Genomic DNA, 13,859 nt, shown 5'->3' on the forward strand with positions numbered 1-13,859 from the left:
AATAAATTATGTGAGGTATCTAAGATAACTTGTATGTATTATGATGAAATAAATCATCATATTTAATAAAAATATTTTTAAAAGTTTAAAAAATTTTAATAAACAAAAATATATTTTTAAAATTTTAATTAAAACAAAAATAAAATATTTTTATGAACCGGCCGGTTCTTTCCAACCCGGACCGGTTCAACGGTTAACCGGTTGAACCGTCGGTTCAATCCGGTTTGATCCGGTTCTATGCAGAGCCGGTTCTAAAGCTGGATCGGACCGGCCACCAGACCGGTTCACGGTTGAACCGGCCGGTCCGGTTCAGTTTTCAAAACCTTGGAATTTATTGCCCTTTTTCAATTTTAAAAAAAATATTTTATAAAAGCATTTTTAAGATAGAGAAATACAAATTACCCAATCTCAAGCAAAAAGACTGAGAATTGTTTTGTTTGCAATATTGCATCCATCATTAGCATTTTGATTACGCAAGCATATACTTATTTGGATTGGAAGATGCCAAATTCATTTGAAAATTTTATTTACACTACCCAAAAAAATGGTGAGCTTATAAGAATTTCTTCATTTGGATTATCAATTTATCTTTACATCTACAAAAAGTGGGGAAGAAAATTAATGAAGGCAATGATAAATCCGTGATTGTAGTCAAATGAAGGTGAAAGAATTGTGTTGTCGTGCGATTGTAATTAGATGATGATAGTATAACGACGATGGCCGAATGACAACAATCAGGTGATGGAGATCAATCAATAGTCGTCTGAAGATGGTGATGTCTAGTGGTGATTGTTGGCATCAAACATCAAGTATAGCTATAAGAGTTTTTTAGATATCCAAGCTTTTTCTAAACTCGATTCCATATCTTTTATTTGTGGAGAATAGAGGTCTACTTATAATATTTTAAAAGGGGAAAATTCTATATTACTTCATTAGGCGGTTCATATTGAATCTTTTGACTATTCATTCAACATTTAGGCACTTTAGAGGCCTTAAAGTACAGTAATCCTGGACTTACTAGAATTGTATTATTGAGTTGCTTGATTTGAGCTGTAAGCATGCAAAATTTGGAGGTCGTTTAATCCTTTAATTAATGTTTTGAAATTTCTAATTTTACTTTAAAGCTTGATTTGGGCTCATTTAGACTATGATAGAATCACTTTTAATATTTTAAGATATGTTACGCCAAGACAATAAGTTTTACTATAAATTTGATTAAATTGGAATATATAAAGTTTTGAATTTAATGATAAAAGTTCCAATATATAGTACATGTAGATTCATGCCGATAAAGTAAAATTTCTTAAGAGGTATTGTTTTCCCCTAATTTTAGAACATCAACATTATTTCATATGAAAAAATATTTTCAATCTTTTAAAAAATCTATTAGCAAAAAATTACAATTTTAGAAAAATTACGGCTCACAACAGCTTCTTGAATGTCAATCTGGCCTTTCCCTCCGGGTCATGAATCAAATAAATTCCCTAAAATTATAATTTCAACTTTTATTGGAGTCGGCACTAAATTAAAGTAAAAATTATTAAACTTTGCTCTGAAGACTTTCAATTTGCTTAATCATATATGCTCTGTTGGGCTCTAATAATGCTAAAATTAAGTCCAAAACATTAAAATTGAAGAAATAGATATGTTTGAACCAAAAATCAGATCTAAAATGAGTCATATTGGTCAGTTGACCAACAACATGTAAGTGCACGTAAGGGTGTCAATATTTGACACGACATAAAAACCCAACCCAGAAATTTTGGGTTGGACCTGACCCGTTTGAAAAACAGGTCGGGTTTGGGTTGACCCAACCGGTTGCCGAGTAAACCCAGAAACCAGTTTTCGGGCCCGGGTACGGGGTTATTGCATGAATGAAGCATCTCCTAAGGAGGGGCTATGACATATCTAATAGTCTTATGGAGCCCTTAATGAATAATAGTAAGGAAGCCAATATTCAAGTAAATGCACTCAAACTTGCAAAATGTACGAACTTCTGCAAGCCACTTTAGGAGATGCTTCATTCATGCAATAACCCCGTCTACAAGTGACGAAAGTGAAGGTATTGCTAATGTCATAGAGCTTCTGGGAATGCAAACATGTGACATATCTTCTATGAGCAAGGATAGAAGATTGTAGTGAATGTGAATATCCATTCACAATAAGGGAAGGCTTGTGATGTGGATAACGATGCACCTACAAGTGTCAGTCAGCAATAGGTTTTAGGTGTTACAACACTCCTACAATCAATCATTATTTAATAGTCAACAAATACACTGAGCTTCTGCAAGCTAGAAATAAATAAATATATATATATATATATAGCATATGTAAACGGGCCGCTGAAAGAGATATGTTGTACACTTAATATGCCATCCACAAGCAAAATGCAGAATAACTACAATAAATACAAATGCCAGTGGTCAGCGCTAGAAGATTTGTATGCAAAGCAATGACCATAAACAAAGTCATCATGTAAATGCAGTTATCCACGAAAAATCAATAGGAGATTCGTTAGCACACTACAACCCACCTACAGAAAGCAACGAGTTGTGCATGACAGTCTACCTGTATAAAGTAGCAAATAACTCAATCCATAAGCTGATATAACACATCATCGGATCCGCGACATCCATGCAAGCGGACATAAGGCGTTTATAAATATTTTAAAAAAAATATCCTCGTACATGCACTATAATTTGTATACACATAGGTACACAAAAAGGAGTAAGTGCAATCATACATCTACATGAGCCCCGACGAGCGTGTCTTGGATATACACGTGACGTCTAGGGATACTGTGCGGGTCAATAAATTTGAACCCGATCCTCCTAAGCATGTAAATAGGAGTACATAAGATTCAACAAATAATTATAAAATACCCTCAAACACCCGCATGGGCCCCGACGAATGTATTATAAGTACACACATGACGTCTATAGATGCTACGTGGGTCAATAAATGAATTCAAGTTCTAACCCGATCCTTATATGCAGATCAATAGGAGTCAACAAGGTTCGAATCATTAAATAAATATACGATTATGGGGGCCGATATATTTGTTTCAATACATTCATATTGGGCCTTCAAAGCCTATAACAGTGAAAATTCACTAACAAAGGCATACAACATATGAAACACAATCCTTTGTCGACAAGTTGACAGAGTTAATAAGGTTCGATTAGTTAGCAAGAATGATCCCAAATACCCCGATGATGACCGTGTTGAATGCAGATCTCAACCATATGGGTTAATTATAATTATTCAAATGCCTTCCAAGCTCCACTTAAATACTCATGAAATTCAATGCTCCAAAAATCAAAAACTCCAAAATCCCAAACTCCAAGATATTTAAAATTGAATTGCATACATCAAATCACTTAAAGTTAAACCCATCCACTCTCCGCAACAGTTTGCCGAGGTGGACAAATTAAAATTTACTTCAATTCACATAAAGCTAATGTCTAGTCGAGAATATCACTATGATCCATTCTCAAATAATCTCTTGTCATTAAGGATGTGGTACGTGTCATTTGACCGGCGATTTTGTCGTCAAATAGTACCGCAGGATAAACGATTTTGACCCGAGGCCCTCTGAACCGAGTGGTTTTGCTGCAAAAATGACACCACGAAATACTGATTATGATCAAAGCCAATACACTCCTTAGTGGCATCAAATCCTTTAGATATGAATCAATAGGATATGATCGATAGGGAAAAAAACCCTCTGTTAGCTAAGGTGAATTCAAATTTCCCCTTAGACAAATACTCCCCCAGGTTTATAAGGTACCCTTTGACGAAGCAACCCATAGTTGCCGACAAGGATCATTCTGTCAGGTTGGGTCGACTACGTCCTCTAACTAAGTTGAATAGGGACTACGATGGCCGGGGACGACGAAAAAATGAGATCTTGATCGGGTCCATCATCCATTCCTCCACCATCTGTTTTAAGTGTTATATAGTGAAATTTCCTATTTTAAATATCAAACTTTTCTAAATTTCCAAACCTAAGCCCATGTTGCTATTATATGCCAAATAACATGTATCTCTACGTATCTGATGGACGACTAGCCTGAATCGAAAGATCTCTCTCATTATCGGGAGGAATAATTAACTATAGGGGTTTGCGCCTATAAGAAACCAGAAATAAGATCAAAAAATCCTCGCAAAATGAGGCCAAATTCTCTGGGTCATGTCTTATCTACAAACTCTTCTGTCTTCCAAAATTTACCTTAGAACTTAATCCCGTTAAAACTTCCCATAAAAGCAAAAGCAAAGCGAGCGAAGGCCAGGGCTGAATTTTTGAAGCCCACTCAAACAAAATCTAAATTAACTTCCTAAAATTTTGAACTTCACCACAAGAGCTTAATTGTTATTGTTCATCTTAATAACACGCTCAATTTAAATATATATTTTGCTAAAATTAAAATTCTAATAATTCTTCAAAAATTTCAATATATATAGTGGGCCCATCTAGTAAATGTTCTTGCCTCGCATGAGCAATAATTAAATTTATTTTGAGATTAATATAATAAAAAAATGATTGATTATATATATATATATATAACACTCCTTTTAAAATAAATTTATTAATTAACATACTCATCTTGAATGAAAATATTCGACCTGAATAGTTTGCCCTCAAGGTGATATAACATAGACAATAACTTAATCCTGTTTTTTTTTTACCCCTTCATTTTAAATCTTAAATTTTAAAATTTTCAAACAAATTTAAAGCTATAGGAAATTATCTGCCAAAATTTATTAACAAAAAATCTTCTATTGATAAAAAGATTAACCATACAGAGATTTTTACAAGTTTCTCTCCTAACTTCACCAAGGAACATAAATGGGCTCAAATAGAGCAAATATGCATAAAAGATAGAATAAGGCCTCATTTGATACAATTTTATTACTATTTTATTTTTAAAATAGCTTTTAGTACCAGAAAAAAATTTTAAACTCAAAACATGTGTACTAAAAAGCTGTTTCAGTTGACTCTTCATAGAATAAAATGGAGAAAAAATTTAATATAGCCGAATCTACATAGTGAGATAAATGCTTGTTGTTATCGTTGTTGCGGTAGTATTTAACTCATAAAACATGCAACATTCGAGTGATTTTGATTTTTTTTTGTATATTTTTATGATCTTATACCTATATTAAACAGAGATATCTGATAATATCATCAATAATTTCATAGCCTGCAATTAACTCACACGCATACTAATATTTTATACAAAAAACTACAGATGTAACGAAGATTAGGACCTGAAGAGTTTGAGAAGATTTTTCCATCACAATCTATCAGCAAGCTGTGGAAATCGTTGCAGCAGCCAAGTAACCGCACTAATGATAGCCTGCATTTGCAATCAAGAGCTTCAGAAAAGTCAAGATGGTTCTGGATATTCTATGGGAAATAAAGATTCAATACAGCTAGAATTTAAGTTCCTGTTTAAGGGCTCATTTGGTTGTTAGAAGTTAGAATAAATGTTCTGAAAAAAAGAAAGAAATTTGTTATGTTCATCATTTAGGCTTCGTTTGGGACGGCTTTCTTATTACTTCTTAAAGCTGATTTCTAGTACAACAATTAAAAATTTTGTACTAGAAAGCTGCTTTAAGAAGCAATAATTAAAAAAGCCGTCCCAAACGAAGATAATTTTCTCATTGTTTTTTAAAACAACTTTTTAGTACAAAAATTTCTAATTTAAAAAATTTTTTAACTAAAAGGCTATTTTAAAAAGCATTAAAAAGTTGTCCCAAACGAAATCTTAATTGGAAGTAATTAGAAAGAAATATTAGTTTTAAACTATGCAAATCTCCTCAAAACTCTCTCAAGTATTATGTTTTACTTTTACACATAAAATGAATGAAAAAAAATAATCTTTCTTTAAAAGCTGCTGTCAACGTAAGAGAAACCAAATGAGCAATATAACATGATTTTTATGTGATAGTGATCGTCAGGCAGAGAAACATATTTCACATAAACTTACCAATGCTGCTGCTCCAGGTTTTGCCGCAGGTTCTACACAGTCTCGAGCATAGCTGCACGAAGAACATACCATTAGCCTAATGAAGAAAATATGAAGTATGTAACGATAGACTGATCGGCTGATCCATAGCATAATTCATTGAAGAAATGGTGCTGAGATTCACTTAGATATGACATTGAATCAAACAGTTCTTTTTTCTGATTTAAGGTTACATCCACTACAAACTTTTGATATCAATCTTCTAATAATTTCAATTTGATCCGAACGCCCGTTCAAAATATCAGTAACCGAGCATGCAATTATAGGATTTTTTTTTTTTTTTTTTTTTTTTTTTTATAGGTTTTTTTTTTTTTTTTTTTTTTGTGTTTTCATGAAGGCAGGCATTTAATAAGCAATACTTGTGAATAGAAGAATCGTACACGGACATTTGAAATGCAAAAAATAAGGCCCTTATTATATATTTCTTAACTACTTTAATTTTGTTAAAAATAAATCAGGACACATTAAAGTCTCGTGTATTTTAAAAAACAACTATCACCGTGAGCTGCTGCCTCTACCACCACTGTCATCATTTTTCATGCTATAGATGTTGCCCCGCCGACAATTGCTTTACCAACACAAACTATTAACTATCGAGATATTGTCTACTTTGGCCTAAGGATCTCACAGTTTTGTCTTGTTGGTGTAATTTCTTAGCATATCACCCATCTTAGAATTTAGATGGAATGAGCACGCTTAACTGCAGGGTTTCTTACTTGAATTTTGACCATTACATCAAAAGGCACATCGATGTTTAAGAGTTTAGCTTCTTTTTACTTAAGGGATTCACAATCTCCCCTACTTAAGTAACTGATGTCCTCGTTAGTATCTTTATCCCAGAATCATTCACCAGCCAGATAGAATTCTAAAGGTGGCCCCCTACAAGTTTAAGTGGTGACTCCCGCCACATAGCACTTTGTCCCATACATGGCTCAAGAGTTGGCTCACATGACATTGCACTTTGTCTTATATGATACTTAGCTCTCATCATCCGACTGGTGTTTTACTCTGATATCATTTGTAACAAACTCACTCTTAATTATCGAGATATTAACCACTTTGACCTAAGGGCCTCATGATTTTGTCTTATTGGTTTAGCTTTCTTGGAGGTCATATATCTCAGGATTTCTCCGGGATGAGTACGCTTAATTGCTGAGTTTCTTAATGAAGTTCAGACCATTACCCTTATGTCTCGATGTTTAAGAGTTTAACATCTTTTTACTTAAGAGACAATTGTCATCACCACCGTATAAATCAATTTATTCGATCTTCAATTAATAAAATAATAATATATTTTTAAAATACCAAAAATCTTTTATTTTATGTCAAAATATTAAAAAACATGAAAAACAAAAAAATTTAAGGTGATTCTAAACAGCCTTTAAGATGATACACGATCTAACTTCAATATAAAAGTTATAAAATTAGGCTACATCTAAGTAGAGAGGAGAACCAAAACACTAAGAGCACACTTTCTAGACCCAACCTGCATCAAATATGAAGAATGTTTGTGTGCATATGGGAATTTTTCGGTGAAATGAATTTATGTGTATGTTTGATTAATGTTAATTTCACATAAACATGTTATGATATCATTCCAACAAAATTGCTCTCTGGATGACCGTGCATACAATTAAGAATCGTCCATTCAATTCAGTTAGCAATTTATGATACCGAATAATATAGGTATCTACAGTTTCAAATTCTAAAATCATTTGATGTTCATTTTTCAAATGGCTTTTGCACCTGTCTTCCTAACTTAGTGTAATATTCTATGCATATTTTTTAATAATTTTAATGATATTAAATTAATTTGGGCATATTTTACATGAAAAGCTTGAATTTTGGTAAAATAATGACTTTGGCAAATGACCTAACTACCCTTGGCATTATCCTTATAAATTATGTCCCTTCTCATTTTCCCCAATCACCCGTTTGGAGTTAAGAGAAAGTTAGAAGGAAGAAAGAGAAAGCTCTTATCCGCAAGCTTTAGATCCTGGCTCATGTTAAGCCAAGTGAGGAGGTTATTTTACTGAGGAAGGACACTGTAATCCTACTTTGGATTTAAGTATATATTATATTTTTTTATGTTTCTTATAGTATTTCTCATATGAATATTATTTTATATATTTACTAGATTTTCAAAGAGTTTACAGTTAAATTTTAATATAATCCCACCCATGCATTCCTCCAAACTCCTACACACTTGGAACTAAATTTGGTGAGGTATCATATGTATGCCAAATTTCCTATACAGTCCAAGCCATGAATGTTTAAGTACTTATGACTATATTGGAATTGTTTATCATGCAGAATGTTTATTGTAGGTATAGATTGTCCGATATGAGTACTAATTAGATCATTAACATAAAAATGTAAGTGGTTTAATTTTACATGCCTTACACATGACACTGTGTTAGGTTTGTAGGAAGGGATCAAATGATGACTTGGTATTGAACTCGATGAGCTAGTTCACCCTAAGTCATTAAGGTGGGAAACTGCATTTCTATTTAAGAATAATATTTCCTTCCTCTAGATCAACTGTATTATAGGTTTCATTTGGGTCGGCTTTCTTTATGCTTCTTAAAGCAGTTTTTTAATACAAAATTAAAAAATTTTGTACTAGAAAGCTGCTTTATGAAGTATAAAGAAAGCCGTCCCAAACAAGGCCATAATCTACTTGTTTATTAAGCTTTCCCTTTATTGGAATCTATGATGCACAGACACGGACACGGCGACACGGATACGACGCAACAAGGACACGGGACATGTCAATTATTGAAAATATAGGACACGAGCACGGGTTGGACACAGTATTATAATTTTTATATTTTAAAAATAGTGTATAAAATTAATTAAGTATAATTTTAAAAATAATTTTAAAATAATAAATCATTTAACTAGAATTTGTGCTTAAAATGATTAGTATTAGAATGTCGAGAGTCATGCATCGATGCCATTTATCAATCACCAATAAAGGAGATGAAAATACCTTCACTGTCAAAGAGAAATGAAAATGAGAATATTCGATGAATGGGTATTAAGTGCAGACGTTGATTTGATGTTGTGGATAAAAAATAAGAAATTTAGTTTAAATCCCGGCAAATACAAGAAATTATATTTTTAAAAAAATCATAAAATATTTAAGATATGCGTGTCTGACACGCGTGTCCAATTTGCATTTAATATTTTTTTTAATCGGACACATTTTCGGCGTATCCGACACATGTCGGAGGAGTGTCAGACGAGTGTCGTGTCGGATACGGTGTCAGACACTGCATGCCTCTTTGAGGAGAAGTGTCGGAGCATCATAGATTGAGATGTTCATCGAGGAAAAGTTATGCTACTTCAATTCTTTAATAAAATTCTTCATATTGCTATCAGTAGTACATGAGAAGTCACATTATTTAAGAAATTTCATAAAATGGTATAATCATCCTTTAGTTAATGTCTGTAATTTCCAAATAGCATATTACAGCTATGAATATTTAATCAGCTCATTCTATAGTTTGTTTGTAAATGCTATGTCATTAATATGGTCATGTTTATAATATTGTTATGTCAATGAGTTCAATTGTATGCTATTGTTATATATTTTTGACAATAAATGTCAATGATCATAAATTCAAATTCATTTTATAATTATGTCCACATTTAAAATGACATGCTACTGCTATGTCCTTGATTCTAAATGTAAAACCCAAATCGATGTTAATAGGTCGTCGCATGTTTTTCAAAGCGTCGCGACGAGATTTAAGTTAAATTTTCAATGTTAACGAAATTCAACGAAAATAATTTTAGAAAATCCCTTGCGAAATTCTGATCGTTTTGGTATATAGAACTTATACCCAATTTTGCCTAAAAATGGAATTAAAAAATGTTCGAAGTCTCTAAATACCGGTTTTACCCCAAATCTAATAATAGAAAAAATCTATTTAAAGCAAGGGCATATAGGTCATTTGCAAAACTTTTATTTCCCTTAATAGCATGAAACGAGACCTTCTTTCTCATTTCACGTGTGAACCGCACAAAACAAGAGGGACAGACGTCAGGCAAGGGGCGACGCACGGCTTCGTGAGGGCACTCCGGTGACGATCTTCCGACGAAACTTTTAGGTCAAATCGAAAAGGATGACGAGAGAAACACTCCGGTATGTTTATTTCCAAGCGAAACTTTCTCGATCTTTAAATTTTTGGAAAATGATTTTCTAGGGTTTTTCCAAAACCTAATTTTCTTTTAAAATTTCTTTATGGAATTAATAAGGAAAGATTAAGAGAACATTTTAACGGTAAAAAAACGAAGAAATTGGAGGAATTTTTGGAGATTTGTAAATTAGGGTTTTTGACCTAAAACTTAATTTTGTAATAATTCTTTAAGAAAATGATTCCTAAGGATTTTGGGAATAATTTTAAAGCGAGAATTTTGATTTTTAGTGGAAAACTCATTTTTGTAATTTTCCTAATTTAATTAATCCGAAAATAAATATTATAATTATAAATATGTGTTTAGGAATGTTTTTAGAGCAATATTTTAGTTAAATGAAAGATTTATAAATTTCCGAAATTTAAGTATTTATTTAATCCGAAAATTTAGGTTTATTTAATTAATTATCCTTTAAAAGTCGTAAGGAATGGTTAAGGGAAAATGCCGAGTTTAGCAATTAGACTTAGGAAGTTTGATTTCTAATTATGTGACATGTTTACTTTATAAACTTTATTAGGTGGTGATCATTAAAGTTCAAGGTGAAAGAATTTTGGTCGAAGCGACGTGTCGTATTTGGTTTGAGGTAGGTGTTCAGATCCCAGTTAAGTTTATAAGTGCTTTAAAAATTTTATACAACAACAACAACAACAACATCAAGCCTTTATCCCACTACGTGGGGTCGGCTACATGAATCCTTTTTCTCTATTGTGTCCTATTAAAAGTCAAATTCTCGTTTAAATCTAATAAAGAAAGGTCATTCCTAATATTTTCTAACCAAGTCTTTTTAGGTCTACCCCTACCTTTCTTAACATAAGTCAAATCTAATACCTCTACTCTCCTAACCGGGTCATCGCAAGGCCGCCGTTTTATGTGACCAAACCATCTAAGGCGACTTTCTCTAATCTTATCTTCTACTGGAGCTACTCCAACCTTTTCACGTATATGCTCATTTCGTATCCTATCTCTAAGGGTAAAGCCACTCATCCACCTGAGCATCCTCATCTCTGCCACACTTAACTTAGTATTATGCTTCTCTTTTAAAGGCCAACATTCGGCACCATAAAGCATTGCAGGCCTCACTACCATCTTATAGAATTTTCCCTTAAGTTTGAGGGGTACATTTCTATCACATAACAAGCCCGATGCATTCCTCCACTTCAACCATCCAACTTGAATTCTGCTGATAATATACCCATCTATTTCACCATCACTCTGAACAATAGATCCAAGATATCTAAAACGTGTACTCTTATTAATGACTTGATCGCCCAAAGTCACAATCCCCTCACTAGGTCTATTACTACTAAAATTACACTCCATATATTCCGTTTTAGATCTACTCAAGCGAAAACCTTTAGACTCTAAGGTTGACCTCCATAATTCAAGTTTACCTTCAACTCCCTCTCTAGTCTTATCAACAAGAAGAATATCATCAGCAAAAAGCATACACCAAGGTACATCCTCTTGCAAATGTCTAGTGAGAACATCCATGACTAAAGTAAAAATTTTATGCTTAATGAAATTTCATGTCTTTATTTTTTTTATTGTTAATGTTTTAAATTCATTGATTTTGCAAGTTTATGTCTTTATATTTTTGCATTAACTGTTGGAAAGCATATGAACCATATGAAAAGCATTTTAGCATGAAAATATATGAGGCTTATGAAAGGAAATTGAACGGAAATGAAAAGATTTAAATGCAATAAAATTTTCATGGTACATGTTGATCCGGAAGTGCCAAAATGGTAATGGTAAAGGGGCTTACAAAAGCCAAATGATAATGGGGCTTGTAAAAGCCAAATGGTAAAGGAAATGGCCAAAATTTGACTGCGTACCTGATCAGTACGAATGAGGGTACTTCCGGGACGGGTGTATACATATGACATAAGCATTTTTGCATCTGCATTGCATATGAATAAGATGACAGAAAAGAATTATGAAAGGAATGAAATGATTAAAGAAAAGTAAGATTGAAAGTTTCAAGAATTTTGACTTGTAAAATGTTATGAATTAGTTTCTAATTTTAAAATGTTTTATTTATGCATCTTGTAAAAATAACTGAGATATGAATTACCTGCTGAGTGTTGGCTCATTCTTCTTTTAAAAATGTTTTTCAGGAGAGAAGTAATGGCTGCTCGACGACCTTATACGTATCGTCGTAGGGGACCTCAGGAAGAAATGTTCCATTTCCATGTTTTAAGTTTGAGTCATTGGGTTTGTTTCTTTGTAGTTCGTGAGTTTGAAGTTTATGTAATTGTGAAAGTATGTTATGATGATGGGTTTGAAAGTTTCAGTGGTTATGAGACAGTTGATCAGTTTATAACATTTGAATTTGATGTTTTATAGTGGCTCTTTCATTTATTATTGGATGATATTTATGTACTGAGTTTAAATCTATAATGAATTTGATCTATGTTTTATATGCTCTTCCGTACGACCGACTGTTCCCGCCCCGATATAATCGAGCTAGCCGGGCCGGGTCGTGACACTAAATGTCATGTTATTGTAATATCTATGATTTCAACTGCTACACAAATAAAAGGGAATAACTTCAATAGATAATGGTAATGCATGAAAAGATGTATTAAAAAAATGAAAATTATATGAAGGAATGCTTGCATGTGCGAATTTATTTTGTTTTGTATCTGTGATAATCGGTTCTTCCGGCCGGTTCAACCGAACCGGCCAGCCCGCCTTTATAATTCCGCGAACAGAAGAGTCGCGGAACAGAAGCAGTTCGCGAAACAGAGAGGGGCGGGCGACGGGCGTTCGTGCGGGAGAGCAAGGTAAGTTTCGTTTTTCTAATTTTAGCACACGATTGTTTTCAATGATAGGAAATAATGATTCTTTTTTATTCTTATCATTATCAGAGTGTTATTTTGGGAGAGATTGGAAGAACGAGAGAAACGGACAATAAGGATTAAGGGAAAGGTTTGTTGATTTTTTTCTTTCAAATTTCTCGTATAAATTTCCTCCATTTACCTCATCCAAAGTGAATGATATGTTTCTTGAAAGATAAGGAAGGGATTGAAGCGAGGAAAAAGAAAATTTCGAGAAGAAAGATTTTGAGAGTTTGAGAAGTCTCCATTCATAAGTGTAAGTGAATTCCATTCAATTTCAGTTTTAATGATATTTAGAAATTAAATCAAAATATTATATTGATAGAAGTTATTATTTGAATTTTAGGGAATTAGAGAGTGAAAGATCAAGTTGTATGTGTTGATCCCGCGAGGATTCAACAAGAAGAGAAATTGATTCAAGAGAAGATCAAGCATCGAAGACCTAAAGAGTTCAAAGTGGGTAAATTATATTATTTTATGTTTTATTCATGATTTCAATTTTCTAAATAATTGATTAAAATATTGTATTATAAAATGTTGAAGACAAATCCTTATGATTTTATAGTCTTAAGAAAGAATCCATATATGATAAGCTTATGAGAAAAGAAAGGAAATAATTTATAAGGATACATGTGATATATGTTATATGCAATGATAACTATAAGGATGAAAATGAGAAATGAAAAGAAAATAAAGGAAAAGGGTATTACAAAATGACAGGAGTCACCCCCTTATGGTACTGGCTGGGGACGCCGTACTCGTGCACGAAAAAGGAAAAGGAAAA

The 13,859-nt window shown here is 32.8% G+C and overlaps 1 protein-coding gene across 1 annotated transcript in view; it reads right to left on the reverse strand.

The window, feature by feature from the left end:
• Positions 1-5,050: 5,050 nt before the first annotated feature.
• LOC110100514 overlaps positions 5,051-13,859 on the reverse strand; it is a 25,284-nt gene continuing 16,475 nt past the window's right edge. The window contains exons 4-5 of the mRNA XM_028697421.1: positions 5,994-6,045; positions 5,051-5,360 (exon numbers count right to left, since the gene is read on the reverse strand). Of these exons, the coding sequence (XP_028553254.1) occupies positions 5,298-5,360; positions 5,994-6,045 (115 nt within the window). The 3' untranslated portion in view covers positions 5,051-5,297. The remainder of the gene's footprint in view (positions 5,361-5,993; positions 6,046-13,859) is intronic.

The sequence above is a fragment of the Dendrobium catenatum genome, unplaced genomic scaffold (genome assembly GCF_001605985.2).
Source record: "Dendrobium catenatum unplaced genomic scaffold, ASM160598v2 fragScaff_scaffold_926, whole genome shotgun sequence".
Taxonomy (NCBI): Eukaryota; Viridiplantae; Streptophyta; class Magnoliopsida; order Asparagales; family Orchidaceae; genus Dendrobium; species Dendrobium catenatum.